The 24213-nt window shown below is 31.9% G+C and overlaps 3 protein-coding genes and 1 pseudogene across 3 annotated transcripts; 2 read left to right on the top strand and 2 right to left on the bottom strand.

The window, feature by feature from the left end:
* Window positions 1-134: 134 nt before the first annotated feature.
* On the top strand, window positions 135-1236 carry LOC136990662 (innexin inx2-like; annotated as a pseudogene).
* A 4640-nt stretch (window positions 1237-5876) lies between these two features.
* On the bottom strand, window positions 5877-9029 carry LOC136990658 (NACHT, LRR and PYD domains-containing protein 12-like). Its single transcript, XM_067289049.1, has 2 exons — window positions 7037-9029; window positions 5877-5960 (listed from the first exon to the last, which is right to left on the bottom strand). Exon 1 carries the CDS (start codon window positions 9018-9020, stop codon window positions 7101-7103), a length of 1920 nt encoding a protein of 639 aa, XP_067145150.1. The 5' UTR covers window positions 9021-9029; the 3' UTR covers window positions 5877-5960; window positions 7037-7100.
* Window positions 9030-10304: 1275 nt separating this feature from the next.
* On the bottom strand, window positions 10305-15165 carry LOC136990636 (uncharacterized). Its single transcript, XM_067289026.1, has 6 exons — window positions 15145-15165; window positions 13295-13352; window positions 13109-13243; window positions 10509-12562; window positions 10377-10431; window positions 10305-10330 (listed from the first exon to the last, which is right to left on the bottom strand). The coding sequence occupies exons 1-6, from the start codon at window positions 15163-15165 to the stop codon at window positions 10305-10307; spliced, it is 2349 nt and encodes a 782-aa protein (XP_067145127.1).
* Window positions 15166-19691: 4526 nt separating this feature from the next.
* LOC136990660 (uncharacterized) lies at window positions 19692-21879 on the top strand. Its single transcript, XM_067289050.1, has 3 exons — window positions 19692-20024; window positions 20100-20172; window positions 21303-21879. The coding sequence occupies exons 1-3, from the start codon at window positions 19729-19731 to the stop codon at window positions 21792-21794; spliced, it is 861 nt and encodes a 286-aa protein (XP_067145151.1). The 5' UTR covers window positions 19692-19728; the 3' UTR covers window positions 21795-21879.
* Window positions 21880-24213: the final 2334 nt, after the last annotated feature.

The raw sequence follows: 24213 nt of genomic DNA, 5'->3' as shown, positions 1-24213 counted from the left end.
TACATATCGTAGGCCTATGTATAATAAAGTCGCGCCTCAAATGTATGTCGCAAAAGTACTTTTTATTTAAATATATATGTTTTTATTATATAGAAAATATATTTAATATAGTATATTTTTTTACATTAGGTCCGGCTTAAACCATAAGCATGGATAAACTATTCGTAAATTTGAAGAACTTGTTTAAAGAAGATACTACAAATATAGATAACAGTGTGTTCCGTATGCACTACAAAGTAACATTCACTGTGTTGATAGCATTTTGCATATTGGTAACGGGTCGACAATATATAGGTGACCCAATAGATTGCATATCAAGGGATGATATACCCCCAAATGTTTTGAACACTTTCTGCTGGATCCATCACACTTTTAGTGTTGTCGACTCCTGGGAGAAAAAAGTCGGAGATGAAGTGCCTTATCCTGGTGTAAATAAATTTATTCCCGATCAAAAAGAGAGTTTACCATGCCTACTACCAGTGGGTTTGTTTTGTTTTGTTTTTACAAGCTTTATTATTTTTCATACCAAGATATTTTTGGAAAAAAATGGAAGGTCACCGTGTGAAGAATCTCATTTCGGGTTTAAATTCACCAATTCTGCCCGAAGAAACCAAGGAAAATAATAGCAAACTCCTTGTGGAATATTTGGCCATGAATATGAATAACAACAAAACCTATTTCTTGTCATTGTTTTTAGCCGAAGTTATGAATTTCGTTAATGTAGTAGCACAGATGTTTCTTATGGATAAATTTTTGGGAGGTGAATTTCTCAGATATGGCGTTGAAGTACTTAAATTTACCGAATGGAATTCTGAAATTAGTTACGATCCTATGATCAGAGTCTTCCCCCGTTTAACCAAGTGTATCTTCCATAGATACGGTTCTTCGGGAGATGTCCAACGTTACGATGCCATGTGCATTTTACCTATCAACAATATCAATGACAAGATTTATCTGTTCTTGTGGTTTTGGTTTGTAATTTTGGCTCTCTTATCGGCTATGTCTTTGGCTTATAGAATGGTCACCATGTTATCTTTGAGGAGCAGATATTACATCACAAGATCTAGAGGACGTTCGGCAAACAGGGATTATTTGGAAGTCATAATTAATAAATGTGATCAAGGCGATTGGTTATTAATACATCTCCTATGCAAAAACTTGGATCCCTTAAATTTCAGAGATGTCGTAAGTGAATTAGCTCGAAAATTGGAAGGTGGAAGTTTTAACAGTGTATAATAAACTATAATTTTTTTTTTTTTGAGTTTTTTGCTTTAAACTTTACCATAATTAGTCCTATTATATGTGATGTTCATTAGGACTTGTGTAGTAACTTCGCCTCACAAATGAATTTTGCGTTTAATCTATGTTCGATTTATGATATAATTTTAAATCAAATAAGTAATTTAGAATTAATTTAATTTTTCTTCTCCAAAACTGCCATTGTAGAAGGTGACGCCTGGGCACTTGCCATTGTTTAGACAGCCGCTGACCCTGTCTTTTCCTCTGTTCACGTCCATGCCTTTGTTCCTTTCACGTATAATAGCTTCTGGCGTTATTCGCTGGGTCCGGATGTCCAAACTTCGTTGCCTTGTTCATATTGTTAATGGGACCAAAATAAGTCTTCCGTAAAAAATTACCAATGTATCGTAATCATTAAAGGGACCAATTGAAGAATTTTGGAATCAATGTAATGGTATTTTTGTGACGAAGGAACTAAAATATTTTTATCGGAAACGCGAAAAATATTTTCTAAATATTTACTAAACAAATTGATTAATAAAATGATTTTTTATTAATACTACCCGAAAAAAATTATAAGAAAAGTTGGCATTATTCTGTTATAAACAAGCATTGTAGTGTATATTTTCCTTAATATTTAATATAATATGTAATGTTAGAAGAGTTTAAAATATGATTACGATGTTAATTAATTTTCATCGTGTCTTTATTGTTCGTTATCTTTATTATTCCTTTAATTTTAGCACAGATTTTTAATTTTTTTTTCACATTCCTTTAAGATTTCCTATGATTAATTGTATCACGCTCGATTTAAATTTAATTTTCTTTCAAATGTAAGTTTTAAATATCAGCGCCGGATTAAGCCTTTAGCAGGCCTTAGACAAAATTTAAATTGGGGGCACCATTTAAAGAAGTCGCTTCTAAACAAATCTTAAATAATATCACTTGAAATTTTTATTAATAATATAGAATACAAACACTAATACAATAAAAATTGTACAACAAGAGTTTCTGGTACAACGAAAAATGTATATAATTTTAGTCATTAATCAGCCTTTAAAATATTTAAATTTTTCGTTTTGGATTTTCATTTCAGAAAATTGATCAATCTAGCCGTTTGAGAGTGTTTCTTTCTTTAGTAAGCATTGTTAAAGACAGCCTTTCCTGTCCTACCGAATTTCTTAAATAATTTTTAAATAGTTTTAAAACAGAGAAAGATTCTTCACTGAAGCCGGGCCCCTCCGAATTATGGGCCCAGACATTTGTCTATTGGTTAATCCGGCCCTGTTTAATATATATCATCTTTTATGTGATTGCAAATACGGCGAAACCTTCATTAATAAACATTCCCGAATAGCGGGCACCTCTAATTAACGGACTTTTTTACAATCCACAGACCCTTCAAATATGACATCCATTATAATCACCTCTAAACAGCGGACACTCTAAATAACGGACCCCGTCGTTCATAACCCTCCTTAGGAAAACGTAGTTACGTCTTCGATACTCCGAAAGAATTAATTACGTACGAAATATTTTAAAATTACAAGAATCGGTTCAAATGATCAGTCAGACGTCGAAGTTTGACGTAGACGTCAAATAAAGATTGGCATAAAACAGGAATAGAAGAGGAGGGCAGGTTATATCAACTAGAATATTGTTTATCTCTTAGAGAAGTTTAATCTGGTTAAGTTGTCAATAACCGTTTATCGTCATACATATTGTTATTAAATCATATACACCAGCACGCAGAAAGTTACATAATGCTCAACTTCAATATTTTCTAAAGTAAGGAACAGATAAACCTACAATAGCCGGTGTCCTTCATAACTTCACGAATATTTAAAGCTACTACCGACTGTACTATCAAATGGAAATAGCTACGAAGGACTGCTATGGTAACAATACTATATTGAAAGTACCTATAATTGTTCCAATAACTGTGACATCATCATCATCTTGACTGTTTAGCTTCTCGGAGTTCTTGGATACTTCCATTGTAAGTATTGAATAGTATGGCTATAACAAAAATTTCTGAAAGAAAATCTTGCAAAATGCACGTGTCAGTCATCTATGGAAATATAATAATATAATTTTGCATAAGTCTGTAAATATATGAGTGAAACCTGCACTAAGCGATCAGATTATATTTGGAAAAATATCATTAAGCAAGAAACAGGATTAAAATATTTTTATTTATATAACTTTTAAAAATATAGATTATAGTTTTGGTTTTAAGTAACAAAATATAATTTCGTTGATAGATTTATGCAATAATATAATAGCATTAGGTATATATGCATTAAAAAAAATAGAATTTTTATGAGTCCATTTTGCTACTGTTTACATTTTTGGCTCTTTCAGCCCTGTTGACACTAAGGCCTTTATTGCAAGACTATAGTGAGTGAAGCGGTCACCTGTCATGTCCAAGACAGATCGACTAAGAAGAATTCACTTATTCATTAATTCATATGCCTGTCTGTTCTTATTTACTACAATTTGTTATATAATTGACTACTAGGACCGAGCCTATTAATAGGACGTATTAAACTGGTGTTTGGTTTTTGCAACTGAAGAAAACTTATTCAGATAAAACTAACAATCTTTATTGTTCACCTTGTATTACAGACATAACACAGGGTGAACAATAAAGATTGTTAGTTTTATCTAAATAAGTTTTCCTCAGTTGCAAAAACCAAACACTAGTTCAATACGTCCTATTAATAAGCTCGTTTCAAGTAGACAATTATATAATAAATTCACTTACTCGGTTGGGTTCCACACGAATGCAGAATGCTTCCATCCAAACATTGTAGGCCGCAAGTATAAAAAATATTTATATTTATAATATTAAACTGTCGATTTTAAGTAAAACAAAAGCGAGCTCTGTTTCTAATCACCAGAAATTTTTCGGGGATTATACAAGGGAATATCTGATATTTTGTTCCGAATAATTTCGTATTGTTGTGAATTAATCAAAAGAATAAATGTTTCCTTGTCATTTTGAATTGCCAAACCAACAATACTTTCATTTTCCTCAAATTTAAATTTTTTCCTCACATTTTCAGGAAATTTCTTGTTTTCAATGACACATTTCATCGTGTAATATGATTCTGTTTCGTAACAATAAATACCAGAAAAAGAAATCTGTTTAGAAGTAATCTTTTCTGTCGACATAATGTCAATCAGTTTCTGAATTTCTTTACGAAAATCATAATAATTTAATATTCTTGCATAAAAGTTTAGATCAAGAAATATGAAAATCAGTATATCAGAATATGTGCAGGAGTTGTAAAAATTCATCATTTTCTCTTTTATCTCATTATACTTTTCCTGTTCTTTTCGTAATTTTAATACGAATTTTGTGAATTTATATTTCTTTAAGAAGTTCAGAATCCATTCTGAATATTCTGCATCAAAGTTTATATTTATATTCGAGCAAAGTTGATTCCAATTATTCTCACTTAATTCTCTATTAGCTTCCATCAGGAAGTTCCAGTAGAATGTTCTATGTTTGAAAACATTATCTAAACCGTATGGTAACTGAGAATTGTGTACAAAACTTAATATAAAAATCAGCGTTGTGTTTGATATAAATCCACGATAAAATTGGTATTGCTCACGTTTATAAATATACAATGCAACGAGAAATTCGTACAATGTTTTATGTACCAAGTCGTAAGTGATGTCACCATCTGTTGATACGGAGTAAACGGAAAGAATATGAAGTTTATGAATAAAAACAACTTCTTCTTCACTGAAATTCGCTTTCAACGTTTTGCATTTCAAAGGATAAGATTCGAATAACTGCCCTAATTTGACTAATATGTCTTCACCGATAAAAATTTCACCTTGTTTTAAAATGTTATTCATTAAATCACCGTTTTCTTGTAAGCATTTCTCTATTAACATTTTGAATAACTTAACATAAAACTTCGCCTTCTTTTGCACCTGAAGATTTTCGCTATTAAACGCGCAGCAAATAAAATGCAGCATCAATGGACATTCAGCTAAATCACGCAAATAATCATGAATTTTTAATTGTTGTATAAGACTTCTGTACTCGACATCATTGTTCTCTAGAAGCAACTTAACGTAAGTCTCTTGTTGTTTCGGAGAAAATCCTCGAATGCAATATCTAGAATCGATATATTTGCGAATTTCTTCGGCATTGTGTGAACGACTGGTGATTAATATGGTCAGGTGCTGAGAAATTTCCACCGAGTCTGTATCGAGAAATTTCACTATGGCAGATTTATTTGGATACTCATCAAAGCCATCAAGAAGCAGTAGGATGTTGCATTCGAAAGTATTAGATAAAGATTTAACTTCTGGGTCATGTAAAATGGCGTCTTTAATCTCTGTGTACTGCATTTCTTTGGAAATATTGGATAAATTAATGAGGACAACAGAAGAAAAGAAATTTAAATAATTTTTTCTCTTTTCTTCTGTTTTCCAATCGTGAGCAATTTTCTTGCAAAGAGTAGTTTTTCCATAACCTGGTTCTCCGGTGAGAAGGATTGTTCGATGTCCATTTTTCTTTGTAAAAATTTCTTCTAGTGTGACGTTTCTACCCTTCTTTCTTCCAAAGGAATCAGTTTCTTCGATTTGTAACATTACGAAATATTCATCAAGTGGCCTATTATTGACATTAAACAAGTACATATTTTTATAGGAATGTAGTCTTTTGTTTTCTTCCATTCTGTTTACATGAGAATCTCCTATAAAAACAATTACAATACATTCATGTAAAATATACTTAAAACTTTTAAATATAAATCTTAAGTTGATAATTTGTAGAAGAATCAATCGAAAAGTCAAAAAAGAATTTAATCTGAGTTATAGTCATGGAAAGAAGGCTCTTTTTGAAAATGTTTGGCAGTTTTCGGAATTACATATTGTTTTATTCAACTTGAAAAAAATTAATGACAGGAAAGTAACATTCCCTGTCACTTAGTGAAGGGTAAAGACGAAAAGTCAATTATTTGGAAATGCACATAGAATACTGAGAGATAGTTTGAAATTTGTCGAAGAATAACATAACTGTCCATTTTATTAATTATAATGTTTGGGTGAAATTCTAAGTTTTTTATAGATTTGTGCAGATATTTAGATACATCTACTTCTCTAAATATGTTACAAAACTCTCAAAAGTAGCAAATTACTTTGCTGTTTTATATACAAAATGTCGTAACACTTTTTTATTTGTCAATTTGCCTTTATTTACTTTTACATAATTATTTATTATTACTAACAGTATCGTTGGGATAATCTATTCAAAGAGGATATTATAAATATTTTTATAAGGAATCGTAGTATATTTATGCTATATCCTCTATGAGCTGTGTAAATAAATTAATTTAATTATTAATACGACTTATTATACTGGTTAAGTTTCTGATTAGCAATAGCAGGAAGTCAAAACAAAATATATAAACAAAATAAAGATATTTATAGAAATTTTTCTCCGCAGTCATATTTTCTCATACGTTGCTTGGAAGTATCCATTAAACCATACATCTACTCTCAATATTTTACTATTGTTATACCACATATATCAGTAATATGCCAATATAATTTTTCACCTTGCGGGTACTAAATATTGTTTTTCATGCCCATTATGGACTTGCCAGGTTCGCAATGAAGGCAGATGGATGGTAAAAACGAGACCTCGTATAGTCATTAATTTATATTATTTATAAATCCTTTTCTGTATCAAATCACACATTTGTACATAATAGAGAATAAGGAACATTTTATGATTTATTTCATGTAGTTAATGTATTTTAGTACTCACCTTCCAAACAGGAACTACTAAGTTCTTCCAACTTCGATTTAGATTGGGATACACCTTTTAAAACCTAAAATAAAATATTTTGAATATCATATAAGAAATCATAAAAAGTTAATATATTCGAATGAATAAACAAACCAACCGTGCCACAAAAGATATCTTCTTGAAGATGTTCTGTCATGAGGAATGGTTTTAAACAATCAAACGGATCTTCAATTCTCAAATCTTTATCTACTCCAGTAGCTTCGCTATGGATACGTAAATAAACAGGTCTTTCATTTTTAAAAGAAAACTCTTCTTCTACTTCTTCTCGCTCGAATATTCTAAAGAAATATATATTTTTCTCGCATATAAGGGATAATGGTAAATTGCGATAGTAAACAATGCCATAAAAATGAATTTTAAATTTATACCAGCTATAGTATCTAAATAAATATCCAAGATGTCGTACAGATTCTACTATATCTGTGTTCGCAACAGAGTAGTCAGAGAGAGGATAATTTGACAATTCATAAAGTAACACACGTATTTCAAGAGGATGCGAATAATTCAGATTGTTATGAAATTTCTTCAGTTTTCTCAAACTATCTTTGTATAAAAAATCCAGAATGCTAAAGTAAATACATCGAATTTTATAAATAGTACACAATTTGTGCACTTTATCCAGACAATTGTAATAAAAAACTATTCTCGTTTCTTCACGAAATATCAGTTTATTTTTTTCGTTTCTAATCTCATAGTAAACATTCAGCCACGTTACAGGATGAAAGAGGTTCGTTCTGAGAAAATTTATGAGGATTTCTGGAAAACGATTGTCTTGAAACAAACCGAAAATGAAAGCTAAAATATCATCTAACTCTGGAATAGCAACGTCATCTAAGGAATGAAAAACATAAAATGCCAGGACGAATTCTAAAAACATTCTATGAATAAATTCGAAGTATAGATCCGAATATTTTACAAATATATTCAGACCAAGGATAAATTCGTACTCTTCCACATTGTTAAAAGTATTCTTCAAATCTTCCTCTGATATTCTTTGTGTTTCTAAATTAGAAGCCTGATTGTGTTGCTGAAATTCTTTACTATAACATAAACTGCCTAATTTAATGATCAAATCTTCCCCATCAAAAAATTTTCCCTTTTTAAGTTTCAGAGTATCTCCTTTCTTATTTTTATACCTTTCAATGATATAGTGAAAAATAGAGATGAACAGATCGGTCTTTGTCTTTATCTCCCTACCAATACTACTCTTAGGAAGGCAGCATAACATATGCAATAATAGCGGGCATTTTGCTAATTCCGAAGCATCATATTTTGTGAGATTAATCAAATAGTCTCTTTTATCTTTGTCTTCTTTGACCATAAAATCGATGAAGTTTACCTTCTGCTCTGAGGAGAATCCTTCGATGCAATAATGATCATCGAAGTGTTTTCTAATTGTATGTGTAACGGGTGGACGGCTGGTAACAATAATTGTCATTTTCTCAGAAATTTTAAAAGAATCGTTAATGATAAATCGTTTTACAGGTTCTTCGTCACGAATTTCGTCATGCCCATCTAAGATGATCAGAACATTCCATTTAGTTTCTCTTAGTTTCTTGAAGCTGTGAAACTTATAAATGTATTCGGTGACAGCATCAATCACATCTCTCGTTCCCAATTCACGTAATTCAATTACAGCTGCAATATTGAAATAACTGAAGTAATCTGATCTTTTTTTATGCATTGCCCAATCATAGGCGATTTTTGTACAGATTGTCGTTTTACCATATCCTGGATCTCCAGTGATCAGAACTGTTCGATGCTCCATAGGGCTTTTAGCAAAAATATCTTTAATTTGAATAAATTTTCCTGTTTCTTTTCCATAATCTTCGTACTTTTTGAGTTTCACATTCATAAAATATTTTTTTATTGAAAAATCTTGGTCTTCCTTATTGCAAAGTAAAGACTTGAAGAATGCGCAATTTGTCTTGTATCTACTCATCAACTTGTCTCGAAAGTGCATTAATCTTTCTGAAATGAAATAAATACAAAATTTATCATCATTTTCCATGTTCAAATATCCACATTTTTTACTTTCAAAAAAATTTGCCAAAATTCAACCGGTAAAATAACGAAATAATGGCCAATGCCTGACAGGCGATCATTTAGGGCCTTTATTTAGGTGTTAGTAATCTAAAGCAAACACTAAAAACTCCACGTGCAAAGCCCGAACTAGCAGTGTTCAGTGGACCTATTTACTCAGCCACTGGTTTCTGCGGTGAGAAGAAATGTTGTAATGTATATTAATACATGACAGTAGTTATTATGCAACTAAATGTGAAATTCGGTTCGATAATAAGAAATCCGTTATAAAGATGTTATAGAAGATATATACATACATTTGGTCATAATGTAGTGTTTCTAAATACAGGTACTTCTGGTATTCCGAGTTAACTGGTTCTATGAAAGCGCCTGGTAAATTGTGTTAAATTTTACATGGCGTAAATGTGAGAATGTTTCCAGTACAAAATTATGTGAAATTAAAAAAAATTCGTTTATTGCGCTCTGAAATTTCCTGTTCATAAAGATTGAATAGTATCTTCTATAGTATCTGAATAGTATCTAGATTGTAATCACCACACACGCAATGTTATTGTTACTACAATAACATTGCGTGTGTGGTGATTACACACAGACACAGTAATTTATTTTACGGTCTACTTCTATTTTAATGTTTACTTTTCTGATAACAGAGGTAAAGTATGGCGATCGGTCAAAAATAACCCCCACCAGAAGATTTCCACATTATTGGACTGAAAGACATTCAAAACGTCTAGACATGCAAAACAGTTCGTAGGTTTTTCTGTATATATGGATAGTGGTGTGTGTGGGGGGGCACGATTATTTTCACCAAATATGAAGCGCAATCGCTCTTTTACGTTTGTAATAAATTTCCGAATTTCTGCAGGTTGGTTTGCATGTTAGGGACACTGGTCACAGTTAAATTTTGGCAGTGAAAGGTCGAGGAAATGAGCAGATACTGAAGGTAACGTGTCATACATATCTCGAATGAGATCGAATCAAACGAACATTTTACCCGTTCTTCGTATTTATTTATTATTTTGTTAATGAAACGCGTCTTTCCCTAAAAATTAAGCTTTTTGTCATTCTATAATAATTAATAATAAAAACAAATTTTTAAATAAAATATCATAACAACAGATTGTCTCCGCCTCAATTTTAAATTATTTTGCCAGGAAAGTTATGAAACTCGTTGCTAGATATTTTAAAATAGCACAAAGCGAAGTTTACCTGTTTGGATAATTTTTAACATAGTTAAACGTTAGTTAATACTTACCTTTAGCTATCAAACTTTCACGATATTTATACATTTCTCCGAGTTCAATTCTATCCTGTAATGTATTACTTAATATGTGAAAAATTATAATTTTAAAAAAATAAAAGTTTTTGAATCCGTTGATCAACTAACCATGACAGAAGATAAATCAATGGCCGCACATAGCTTCGAGCAAACAAATGAGCTTTCAGGTGTTGAAAATTCCATTTCATTATCAAAAGCAAACTCCATTTGTAACATTTGTCTTCCGAGTCGAAAAATTTGCAGAGAAAAATCTTCATTCTTCTCTACTTCATCCTCAAAGCTTTCAGGTGTTAATTCCTTATTATCAACCGCAATCTGCATTTCTAACATTTGCCTGCTTGCTTTACATGGTCTAATTTTCGGATAAAAAACTTTATTCTTCTCTGGCGCATGAACATATTCCTCAACTTTACTAAATGTTTTAATATTTTCTTCGCATAAAATAGAAAATTGTGAATTAATACGATGAATAATGCCATATAAATTAACTCTAAACTTTTTGCGCTTAACAAACTGAAATAAATGTCTTAAAGCTTCAACGGACTCGTTTAAATTTCTAAATCTATGACTAAAGCGAAAAGAGTAGTGGCAAAACATCTTTTCAATTAGCACATGTAACCTTAGTTTAGGATAATACATCAATCTCAGACTTTTAAATAATTTAATCAGTTCTTTCTTCACATTATAATAAATATATCCTGGAGTATCATATTCTTCGAAAAAACGTGATTGGACTGGACTATCTTCAGACAACTTATCAAAATCAGACAAAGACGGAATACAGATGTAAATTGGGTCGAACCTACAAACTTCATGTAACTTTAACATGTCGTAGGAAGAATCGTAATAGAAAACTATTCTCGTTTCTTCACGAAATATTTGTTTATTTTCTTCGTGTATTATCTCACTGTAGAAATTCCACCACGTTACAGGATGAAAGAGATTCCTTCTGAGAAAATTTATGAAGTTTTCTGGAAAACGATTGTCTTGAAACAAACCGAAAATGAAAACTAAAATATCATCTAACTCTGGAATAGCAACGTCATCTAAGGAATGAAAAACATAAAATGCCAGGACAAATTCTAGAAACATTCTATCAATAAATTCGAAGTATTGGTCCGAATATTTTACAAATACATTCAGATAAAGGATAAATTCGTACTCTTCCTCATCGTTGAAAGTATTCTTCAAATCTTCCTCTGATATTCTTTGTGTTTCTAAAATAGAAGCCTGATTGTGTTGCTGAAATTCTTTACTATAACACAAACTGCCTAATTTAATGATCAAATCTTCTCCATCAAAAAATTTTCCCTTTTTAAGTTTCAGAGTATCTCCGTTCTCAATTTTATATCTTTGAATGATATAGTGAAAAATAGAGATAAACAGATCGGTCTTTGTCTTTATCTCCCTATCAACACTACTCTTAGGAAGGCAGCATAACATATGCAATAATAGCGGGCATTTTGCTAATTCCGAAGCATCATATTCTGTGAGATTTATCAAATAATCTCTTTCATCTTTGTCTTCTTTAATCATAAAATCGATGAAGTTTACCTTCTGCTCTGGGGAGAATCCTGCGATGCAATAATGATCATCGAAGTACATTCTAATTGTATGTGTAACGGGTGGACGGCTGGTAAAAATAATTGTCATTTCCTCAGAAATTTTAAAAGAATCGTTAATGATAAATTGTTTTACACGTTCTTTGTCACGAATTTCGTCGAGCCCATCGAAGATTATCAGAGCATTCCCTATTTCTATGGAGCTGTGTCCACGCGTAAAAATATATTCGTGGACGACCTGAATTAGATCTCTGTTTCCTAAATTACGTAATTCAATTATAACTACGACATTAAAATCTGATCTTTCATGCATTGCCCAATCATAGCCGATTTTTGTACAAATTGTCGTTTTACCATATCCTGGATCTCCAGTAATCAGAATCGTTCGATGCTTCCAACGCTTTTTACCGAAAATATCTTTAATTTCAATAAATTTTTCTTTTCCTTGCTCAAAATCATCGTAGTTTATGAGTCTTACATCCACGAAATATTTTTCTATTGAGAAATCTTGATCTTCCTTATTGCAAAGGAAAGACTTGTTACATGTGGAATTTGTCCTGTATCTGTTCATCAGCATGTCACGAAAGAGCTTTGATTTCTCTGAAATGAAATAAATGCAAAGTTTGTCACTTTTCATGTTCAAGTGTGCACATTTTTTACTTTCAAAAAATTGGGCAAATCATAACAGAAATTTTTTACACATTAATATAATTTGAACATTTTGTTAAATTATAAAGTAATATCACAACTAAATCAGACGTTATTTTGTAGTAATACTTAGTTTCTAGCGTTTAGAAAGTCATGATATACATGGATACGTGTGTGAGATAAGCAGAGGGTCAGGAGTTAATCCTACCTGACCACTTACACTGCACAGGTTGGTAAAACCCGATCTCCTTGTCTTTTCGGATGGCTAGGAGGGCAAAAAGTGAGTGGGGAGGTCGTGAGCAAGTCGACAGGAGTCCTTTTGATGGCTAAGACAGGTGGACTACTGGAACAATTAACAAAAGAACGTTTATTATACACTAACCTACGATACATATAGCTAAACTTAAGATTATATGCGGTTACATGAGGTTCATATACACTCCTATATTTTAATGTTATACTAAAAGTGATATTTTAATTTGTATTCATTTAAATTGCCTGTGTTACTTCTAACAGTTGAACTCCAAAGCGATTTATTTGCTTTGAGAACGTCTAACAGACATTCCACGTTGACGTCTCGAGTGTTTCGAGTGTTACAAATATCGCTACGTGTAATAAAAAATTTAAAAAATGCTATTTTTAATTTAATATAAAACTTTAATAATTAAATCTAAAAATACTTACCACTTTGTGGTACTGCTGTTATTGCTTTATTTTCTGGAGCTTTTAATTGTGATACCGCCTGTAATATTTCAATAATTAACACTTAATTATTATAAACTAATTAAAATGTAATAATATTAATTTTAATATATTCGTAATATACACTGTTGCAGTATTTAGCAAAAATATTTCACAAAAAATAAAAAATAAAAAAATGCATTTCAAAAAATCCAACAAGTTGCATAACTTTCCAGGCAAAAAATATGAAGTTTCGATGGCATCACCTGTTATGATATATTGTATTACTTAAAAACTTTTATTATTATTTATTATTATAAAATGGCATAAACTTAATTTTGAGGGTAGAGATAAATTTTATAAAAATGCAAATGTAGTAAAATTTTCATTAAGTCCTGGTACACTCGAAATATGACAAATGACCCTCCCCCTCTAACTCCCACCCCTTGACCTATAACCACCAAAATCTAATAGCATAAATCATCTAATACACTAAACTTCGTGCAAAATTTCGGAAATTTTCGAGAAAAGAAATAGGAGTTATTAAGGTTTAAATTGGGTGTACAAAATCGTGTTTCCCACACGAACATCCACACATACAGAAGAAACCCCGAAATTTTTTTGCATTTCTCTACGTTTCAACGTCCGAGTCCAAAAATGTAAATTTCTTCGGGGATCACTTTTTACCTTTTTTCTCTTATGCAGTGGATAACAGCTGGGAAAGTAACAAGACCTTTGGAATTGTTCATACATTGATTTCACGTGAACAGTTCACGAATTGGTGAACGTATTACAACAATGAAAGAAAATGGCTGTTATATATAATAATACACTGTAATAAACTACGTTGTGTATACGGTATAAAGAATAAGCTAGAAATTATTTCACTAAACTGCATTTTTCTGAAGTAATAAATAATTTCATTCTGACAGATTACAACAGATGCTAGCCATTATATTTTTTTTGTAGAATATTCCTCATGCTCATGTATACAGGATTAACGGTAGTTAAAAATGGTTCTCGTTATTGTGGGTTTAAACTACATTTTATAATATTTACTTTTAAAAATCTGCTTGTCCGTACACGTATAACACCAGCAGGTTCAAGATTATCGTACGCTATTGTATTTGTTGTGTCAACTGCGGTATGAAAACACATGAAAAATACGCAAAGTAAGAAAAACAACGAAAAAAGGCCAAACAATTGGCGTAATATTAGAAATATGATATTATTTAAACAAAGGTGGTAGTGTCAGATTTTTAAAAAGTGTTCTTTAATTTATTAAATCTGTCACCTGTATTCTGCATAATGTCACGTGTTTCGTAAAAACAATTGAAGGTAGTTTGAGAATTCGTGAAATTTCCTTCGTCAATCGTAAAATTTTCGTGAAATGCTTATATTCTTTCCTGAAATCTTTTCGCTAAATACTGCAGCAGAGTATCAAATAGCTGAAATATTTATACTATAGACGAACAATTATTTATTGTGACTTAGTCACAATGCCGAACTGCAGTTTAAAATTATGCTATCCAGCTTAAATTAGTAGTGTTTTGACCCTATACATCATACTTTTCCGTTAGCAATATAGTCGTCAGGTCATCCATAAACTGCTTTCAGGAGAAATTTATTTAATTGAAATAACGTCACTTCCGGTTAAAACCGGAAGTTCCTATATAGTTAATTAATTCGAGCCCACTTTTTACAGAGAAAATTCCGTCTTGCTTTCGATTTGAAATTTCAATTCGACTTAAGAAAATGCATTCTGAATTTTAATTTAAATTTATTTAATTTAAGTAAATTTATAATTAAAGTAAAAATTAGTTTTAATAATTTATTAAAATAAGAGAACTTACTTCTTCCTGATTTTCCTCCATGTTTTCATATAAATTTTTACTTTTAACTAATGAAATTGTACTTAATACATTTACTTATTTATCCAAGTATATATACATTCGTATCTGAAATATAAATTTGTTTACTTTATCGTTTCTTATAAATAAGTTAATATTTCGATTTTATGTAAATTTACTCCATAAAATTTTACTTCAATTTAGTAAACAATAAGTAAATTAAATAAATAAACAAGAATTAAATAGAAATATTCACTCTGGTGTCATTAAATAAGGGAAACGTTGATAAGTCACTGCAAAATTTGAGATGTTTGCACTAGAGCTTGAGATGAAGAGTGGCTTCTTACATATTGTATATACAGGTATAAAACAGAACCGTCGAGGTTTGTATGGGGTCTGGTGGTAGATGGAATTAATATTATATTTTTTTTCCCTCTATAACCTTATTGTTTTTACATTTCTGTGTATATGCTGCCTACTTGGACTTCGTTTATTAATAAGACTTATTATACTGGTGTAGTTTCTGATTAGCAACTAGAAACTACACCAGTATAACAAGTTCTATTAACGAACAAGGTCCAAGTAGACAGCATGGCCCTACTGAGGCTCTTTTACTAGAATCGTCACGACTCAAAAAGCGACAATCTGGCGACGTTTCTATTGAAATAAATAGTTACTCTTCATACTTTTTAATAAATATGACATCAACAATATAATGACAATATAACTACATAACCTACGTTTAGGCTAATAATAAATTAACATAGTACGACATTTCCAACCGGTTTCGTATTCAATTTGTAAAATCTCACACTTATAAAATTCTAATAATTATAAACATCAACATCAAAAATATGTTAAATGTCAGGTGGTAAAGTAACACACCAAAGTTTGGAATTACCGACAGCCGTGCCGATCTTCGATTTATATTATATCTCGACACTATTATAAATATCGCGTAACCAATCCAAATTAAGGAAATTATCGGTTTTTCAATTAATTTTTACCGGCAGAACAAAAGACGCAGAACACGTGGTCGAGGTCAACAGACAAGGTAGGATGCAACCCAGTAGTGTTTGTGCAAAATAAAAAATAATCTTTTACCAAAATTCAACACGTGCCGATACGCAACGGAAAGAAATTTCTGCATTGGATAGGTTAATTTCACCGAAAATGCATCGTGGGCGAAGTTTGAACGATCGCGATCAAAACCAGAGATATCAAAGAAGACTGGAGAATGAAAACGAGATCCGCCTTGAGCGTCAAAGTGACCTCGCTTAGTAGTGAGTCCCAGACATAGCCTTATATCTGGGACTCACCTTGTCCCAAATACGGTTTTGCCGTTTTACTTGTTTCTTTTAATTTACTACTGTAAGGAAATGTTTATGCAGTTTAACAGTGCAGATGTCTATGAACGACATGGAAAAATAGTTGCAGTTATATTATAATGAGGCTTCTTAAGCAATTTTGAATAATAATAAAAAAAAACTTCTGATTATTATTACGAACAGTTAATCAGAGGGTCTGGATAGTCCGAACCTCACTGAAATTCGCGTTAAAATCATTTGTTTTTAGAAAAAAATTATTTTTTTAGAGGAAAAAAAAATAGAAGGTAGAAATAGTTTTTCTTAAAGAAAACGACGCGAACTTTTAAACAATAGAACAATGGGGAAACGTAGATCGTCTATCTCCGAGTGGGAATCGAATTTAACTTCGATTTTGACCTCTCCCGCGCCCCCGAAAGGTTTCGAATTGTCACCAGGTGACGAGAAGAGACCAATCGGAAAGCGGAATCGGAGGAAAACAGATAAAACCTGAGAATTCAAGGACGCGAGGGCTTCTTCTCCCGAAAGTTCCAAGTGACGGATCTATTGTTGTGTGTGTGTCTGGTGCCCATCTTCGTCTCCGTCTCCCGACCTCGGATCGACATCTTTCCATCAACGGAAGTCGACCGCATCGTCCTGGAGTCGCGGAGTCGTCGAGGGAACTGGCCATTCGCGACCTAGGGACACTCCTTCAAAATGAGACTATATTCGAAAGGAGAGGAAGACCCAGAGGCTGCTGCCGACCTAGAACTTCCAAGATCGCGGAAATCTTGTAAGCTTCTTTCGTGTCAAATAAACGGTTTCTTGTAACCGTAGAGTCTGTCTCAGTGCCGATCGCCCACATACGACCCTTCGCGACCGCTCGACCTTCTTGACATAGTCGGCACCCTGTCGGCAACCTCACATTACGAACAGTTAATCAGAGGGTTTATTACCAAAAAATTACTTTAATAAGCTTTAAATATCTTACTATATATTATTGACAATAGTTTAGTAGGTTTAATACAAATGTCTGCTAAATTTAATTATGTTAAACTTAAAGTATATTGAATTTATTATAGTTTATACGCCTTTATAAATATCACTCTTAGACACATTCAATTTCTTTAATTTCTATCGTTTGTGAAATATATTTAAAAGAACTTTTTTTATTGTTTTCAAATTAGCCCAACTTGTAATGTAAGATTTAAACATTAAATATGTTAATTTTATAACGTTACTTTACTTTATGAGCGATGATTATTAATTAAAATATTAATCACCGACGTATTAAAATATTACTTGGCAATTGCCTTACGTTTTAGAAGTACTTTTTATCAGTTCGTTTTGTAAATTTTAACTTTAGTAAAAATTTTTATTATTTCACAACATAATTTGATATCAAAAATTCGAAAATACACTATATGAAAAATTCCGAGTTAATGGACTAATGTAAGGAAAAATGCATCATGTTCACTTAAATTTTAAATTGATGCATTCTATGATTTCAATCAATTCTATCATTTTAAACTCGAGGAAATTTTACGAAAATATTTAAATTAATTTTTCTGTGATTACATATTATACCATTAACCACTTCTGGCGAAATTCTTATCTTTTGTTTCCTGAAAATTTGCACGTTACATAACATCTTAAAAAGCTGATTTGATATTTATGATTATCCAAATTTTAAATATTTACAAATAAATATATAAATATAGAATAGCATAAATTATTTGTCATACAGACCACAAATCTATATTTTACAATACATTTTTATAAGCATCACAACTCTCGTTTAATAGCATTACGAATAACAAATAACGACGTTTTTGTTACCATTTTTAAACCAAATCGAAATAATTAAAACACGAAATTTTCGTAATAATTCAGTTTAATTTTTAAAAAAGTTATAAATTAAGCAAGTATTTTAAAACATGCAACCGGAAAACATTAAATATAAAGTACTGTACGTGTTGAAGGAAATTCGAATTTTAGAGGTAAGTTTTAAAAAACCTTGCCATTTGAACGTAAATAAAATTGTTAGTTTAAACATCAAAACCATTTCACTTATTGTTTAAATTAAAGTTTATCGTTTAATTGTTAGCCACAGGTTCTTGAACGAAGTTTTTCAAATTAATCGTTAACCGACTCCACTGAGGGCCGGATGGCCGAGCGGTCAAGGTCGCAGCCTACTGCTCGGGGGACCCGAATCAAATCCGAACGGGTCGAGAAATCCCCAGGAATTTTTCGGGGGGTGGTCCGTTCGGATATGTCGGGCCCCGTCCCTCACCACCCGGTCGCCCCATTGTGGGCCTGGCCGAACCCATAATAGGCCTACTAAAAGAGGCCTTCTTAGTGCCCACAGGGCGGAAAGAGTTAAAAAAAAACCGACTCTATTGAAAATTTTACTTTTCCCTTAAAGACATTAATTGGTTTGTTCTATTACTTCTCGAAGTTTTCTCTTTTTTGATTTTCAAGTTTCACAGAAAAAAATACTGACCAAATCAAATTTATCGTGTCGATAAATACGTGTTTAAAAAAAGAAATTTACCGGTTAAAACTTATTGGCTTTGTTCTGTAAAATTTAGTAAAAATGTATTGTTAATTAACGCGTGTACCAAGAAAATGCACCTAAGTTGGCAAAAAAGTTGGCAAAAATGACATGTGAAAAAGAACATGTAAATACAAAGAAACAATTATTTATTGTGACATCATCGCAATGCTGGGCTACAATTTTCAATCATATTTGTAATTTATTTAACTTAACAGATATGTTCCCTGTAAAGGTCCGCTTTTAGCGTCGTAGGCGAAACACGTTCAGGAAATCCTTGAGGAATAACTGTGCAGGCCTGGCCTTGAGGAAATTCAGAATTTCCTGTCACCCACATACGAGGAGGATAATCTCTCAGTTAAATTGTTTTATTGCCCTGTAAACAAAAGCTTTCTCCCCGATTTTAAAAGTCGGTGTTGTCATTTTATTGCATTTAGAAGTGTTCGATTCGTGGAAACAGTGCACGTGTTCAAATCAAACTGCCACTTTGTATTCTTTCAATTTGTCGTTCGACATCCGTTTGGTTTCTCCTGTCTGTGCAGGCCTGACCTTGAGGAATTCCTGAATGTGTGTGGGGGAAAACTGTACAGTTTCGGCGGCCTGTACAGTCCACCGAAGTAGAAACGAAAAACCATTTGATTTTCCTGCACAGTTTTGGACTGCGCAGGCCGACCGGAACGTGTGTGGAGTCGTGTCGTTCAGTTGTGAGGCCGCTGAGTAGTGAGAACAATGTCCCGTGAATTTTTGGAGGAATTTTTAAAAATTTACGAGAGCGAACCATGCCTTTGGCATGTAAAAAATAAAGAGTACCACGATAGAAGCAAGAAAGAAGCTGCTTATTTACGTTTAATTGAAAAACTAAAAGAAATAGAGCCAAACGCTAATAAAGAAAGCGTTGTAAAAAAAATAAACAACATCAGAAGCGCATACAGAAAAGAAATTAAAAAAATTAAAGCGTCAATTAAATCAGGAGCAGGAACTGAAGATATATACAAACCAAAGTTGTGGTACTTCGAATTATTAAGGTAAGCTTAAATTTTTAACAATAAAATACGACGAAAAATTAAGCAATTTATTTAGTTGTTTGTATTTTAAATTAGGTTTTTAGATGACCAAGATACGCCTCGAAGCAGTCGCTCCAACATAGATAGTGACGATGATATCGACATTGGGGTATTGTAAAATTTGTTTTTTTAATATAATACTTATATTTGTGTCTTTTGTGTCATAAGAAAAAAATTGAAATATAAATATTGTTAAATAAATTAATATGTCATTGTTCATTTAAGTATATATGCTGAGTTAAAAGTACAAAATTTTTATTATTTTAATGGCAATACAATATTTGGTTACAATTACAACGTTGATAATGTTTAAATGAAGTTCAATTGCCACGGAATTTGGCCTTCATTTACAAAGTAATCCATAAAGTCTTCTCTCACTTTTTTTGCTAAAAAACTTGTGTTTCCTGGATTTTTTCGAGCCAGTTGCGTCATTTTTGAGTCGTCTGTGTTATAACCTAAAATAGTAGTTCCGACATCAGTATTTTCGTGATCAAAACATTCTGGAGGAGAATAAAAACTTGGCACCGATTTCATTAAAAAGTTGTGCAAAACACAAGTAGCCATCACAATTGATTCGATTTTACGAGGTTGTAAATTAATTGCCGTATGAAATATTCGAAACCTCGATGCCAAGATACCAAACGCATTCTCGACAATGCGTCTTGCTCGTGATACGCGATAATTATATATTTTTCTATCTTTGGAAATTAGATTTCCTTGTCTAAACGGTTTCATCATATCTACCCTCAAAGGAAAGGCATCGTCAACTACAAATACGTAGGGCATACTTCTACTACTGTTTCTGACTTTACTTTCAACAGGAATATTTAACTTATTGTTTTCAAGTTTTTCAAAAAGCTTGGTGTTTTTTAGAACACCTCCGTCTGAAACTCTACCATTGGTACCAAAATCACACATGATGAATTGATATTTCGCATCCACAATAGCCAATAAAACCATGCTGTGTCTTCCTTTGTAATTATAAAATTCTGATCCACTTCCACTTGGAGGAATAATGTTGATATGCTTTCCATCCATTGCTCCAAGGCAATGCGGGAAATTCCATTTTTCTTCAAAAAGTTTCGCTATATCCATCCATTCTCTTTCTGTTCGTGGAAACTAAAAAGCAAAAAAATATAAATAAATAAATAAATATCTGACTGTTTTTAATTTTGTGTGACGAACCGTGTTAAAAGATAATCAATTTCCTTTACTACATTAATAAAATTGTTATTTTAGGATAACGCTATGGATAATACAACGGAGGAGAATCATAGCAGCGACGATATTATTACTCCATCAATAATCGCAACACAGGATTTAATAGAACTTTCGGATAGTACACCAGTACAGACGCGACGCAGCCGTCCCCCTAAACGAAGTCGAGTAGACCAAGAATCGTTGACGAACGAAGTTTTATTAACCGTGAAAGATCATTTTAACAAACCACACGTTCAAGATGATCGTTTCGATATTTTCGGCAAGAATGTTGCAATCAAATTGCGTGAACTCCCAAAGCAACAAATGCTGATTGCCGAAAAGTTAATAAACGAAACTTTATTTCAAGCGGAGTTGGGAACTTTAAGTTTATCGCATAAATTGGTGTATGAACAGCAACACTTGCCACATCAATTTTTTCGTTATCATCCACCAATTTCTACCGGTTTCGGTATTACTAGTCGTCCCCCTTCCAGCACTTCCGTCCAAATTCATCATGATAACCTTAATTAATAATTAATATATGTAATTTGTATATGTTAATGTGTAATTTGGCATTTTTGTACGTTATGATAATAAATATCTATTAAAAAGAAAAGTTTGTTCTTACCTTTAAATAATCTTTATGAAGGACTTTGTAAATAGCTTCACATGTTTCAGGTATGATGTAGCCAAGAGCTTGAGGTGATATTACTGTTGAAAATTTGAGATCTTCAAAACTTCTGCCAGTTGCCAAATATCTTAAGGTCGCCGTGAGCCTCTCGTGTGGTGAAATTGCTGCTCGCATTACAGTATCTTGTTTTTTTATAATTGGTGTAACCAATGATAATAGATTTAAATACGTTTCTTCGTCCATTCTTAAATAGTTGTGCCAATCTTTAGGTACTAACTTCAATTCTGAGATCAGGTTCACATGAGAATACGATCCTCTTTTTTTAAGCCACTCTTTACACCATAGACTCCTACGCACATGTTTTTTCTTGCGAGTTTTAATAGAATTCGTTGCCAATAAGCACCCAAGAATAGCCAGTACGTCGTCATCAGATGCCATGGCCGACTGACGAACTGAGAGATGATTAACCTCTTAACAGTGAAGGACGGAAATAGCCGTCCAAGGCGATCGAGTGGCAGTGGTGAAGGACGGAAATAGCCGTTCAAAAATTCTTATAAAATACCTGGACCATTTCGTGAAGTCGTAGAATTTTCACGAGTAGTTGGGTTCTCCAACTTTGTTTTGGAATATCCTTTAGTTCTCGAGAATTTACAATAAAAGAAAGAAAATTAAAATAAATATGAAATTTTAGACGGCCATCTATCGACATAAATCGAATTTAAATCTCCCGCCGTCATCTGATTGGTTAAAAAAATTAATATTCCTAATTGGCTCGCGTCAGAAAAAAGTAGGTGTGACTTCTGTAAATGACGCTATCGGGAGTGCACCGATGCGACCGGAAAAAGTAAACAGCCTACGTCATTAGTCTAACGGTCCTTGTCTGACCTACTTTTCGTAGAATCAACATTGGAGTAAGCTGTAGTAAAAGCGTAGTAGTTTATAGTAAAACGGTCTTCTCTAATATTCATAGTACTTTGTAAAGCTCGGATTTCAATTTAATAAGTATTATTTAGTTCAGAAACATTATAAATACATCATTAAGTAGGAGAATAACGAAAAACTTTATTTTTTAGTATAATACAATTTACAAAATCGAAAGTTCGTATATCGTAATATTATAAAAAACTACATCGAAACATACAAAGTCACCTAATTTACTTAAATTCAGTTCATTATACAACTGTAGATACTCTTGCCTTCCTCAGTTTCCTCAAAACAAAACTCGAAAACTTCAATTAATTCTATAAATATTTAAGCGCCATTACTATTCGAATTAACTGTAATTACAAATATAACTGAAAAATATTTTCGACATAAACCCTAGGCAATAATTATCAAAACAAAATTCTTCAAGTGTAAATTTTTCTGATCGAGTAATATGTAATAATAGTTTTATCTATTACTCTTGCCATATTCAACTTTCTATGTTCACATCCATTTAGTTTCATCTAATTACACTTTAAATGTAAAAAAATCTACCAACAAATAAGTTTTCTAATAAAGATACTACTTGCTAATTAAAGTTTGTATTCTTCTTTGACGTAGTTCTACGTTTTAGCACTAAATTGGTAGACATGTCTAAATAACACGCTTATAAACACTAAATGCCATAAATGTTTCGAAATTAGAACTAGATAATTATATGCACAAATAAATTTACATGCCTTCATTTACATCCAAACAAAGATCAGTTCTCCCAAATTGTCGAAAAATAAATTATTTTCAACTTTTCTTTCTGAATTTAGAAGTAATTCACAGTAAACTTTATGCCTTAAAATATCCATTGCAATCAACGCAAAATGTATGAATCCACGTAATAAAAAATTATCGCAGTGAACTTCGAATAAACGAGAAACACAGAATTATCGAACCGCACTTTACGAAATCTGGCGCGAACTGTCGTATACAATAAACAAAACGAAAATGCTCTTGTCCAATGTCATCACGTGACAAAAAGTTTCTAAATAAACGCTAAAAGTTTTAAAGAATTCTTTCACAAAAACCGATGAATTTAATTAATACACAATAACTAAATCTGCTTAATAAAGGTTAATAATTTTCCATTATAATTATGCAAATTAGATATAAAAAAGATCATCGCGCAAATTCTCCCGCGAACCATGGATGACTCTTACGTCATCTGGATTGAAGTTTCCTGCAAAATACTGAAAATTTTTATATAATTATTTTACTAATCCAGCCAAATTTAAATAATATAAAATGTCTAGATCTGTTTAATAAAGATTAGTAATGTACTATCATTAATATGGAAATTAGATATGACAAAGATCACTGTGGAAAAATTCCCGCCAAGATAAA

The sequence above is a fragment of the Centruroides vittatus genome, unplaced genomic scaffold (genome assembly GCF_030686945.1).
Source record: "Centruroides vittatus isolate TY-2023 unplaced genomic scaffold, ASM3068694v2 scaffold_996, whole genome shotgun sequence".
Lineage (NCBI taxonomy): Eukaryota > Metazoa > Arthropoda > Arachnida > Scorpiones > Buthidae > Centruroides > Centruroides vittatus.
Note: the sequence above shows the minus strand (reverse complement) of the source record. Positions and strands in the feature narration are given on the sequence as shown.

Bases quoted from the DNA above. Each gene is read 5' to 3' on its own strand.
- LOC136990658 (XM_067289049.1), bottom strand. From the start codon at position 9,020: ATGAGTAGATACAAGACAAATTGCGCATTCTTCAAGTCTTTACTTTGC.
- LOC136990636 (XM_067289026.1), bottom strand. From the start codon at position 15,165: ATGGAGGAAAATCAGGAAGAA. The intron at 13,244-13,294 runs GTAAGTATTTTT...AATTAAAAATAG, and splicing joins AACAGCAGTACCACAAAGTG to CATTTTTTAAATTTTTTATT. The intron at 12,563-13,108 runs GCAATTTAAATG...ATTTCATTTCAG, and splicing joins AACTGTTAGAAGTAACACAG to AGAAATCAAAGCTCTTTCGT.
- LOC136990660 (XM_067289050.1), top strand. From the start codon at position 19,729: ATGTCCCGTGAATTTTTGGAGGAATTTTTAAAAATTTACGAGAGCGAA. The intron at 20,025-20,099 runs GTAAGCTTAAAT...ATTTTAAATTAG, and splicing joins TGGTACTTCGAATTATTAAG to GTTTTTAGATGACCAAGATA. The intron at 20,173-21,302 runs GTATTGTAAAAT...TTGTTATTTTAG, and splicing joins ACGATGATATCGACATTGGG to GATAACGCTATGGATAATAC.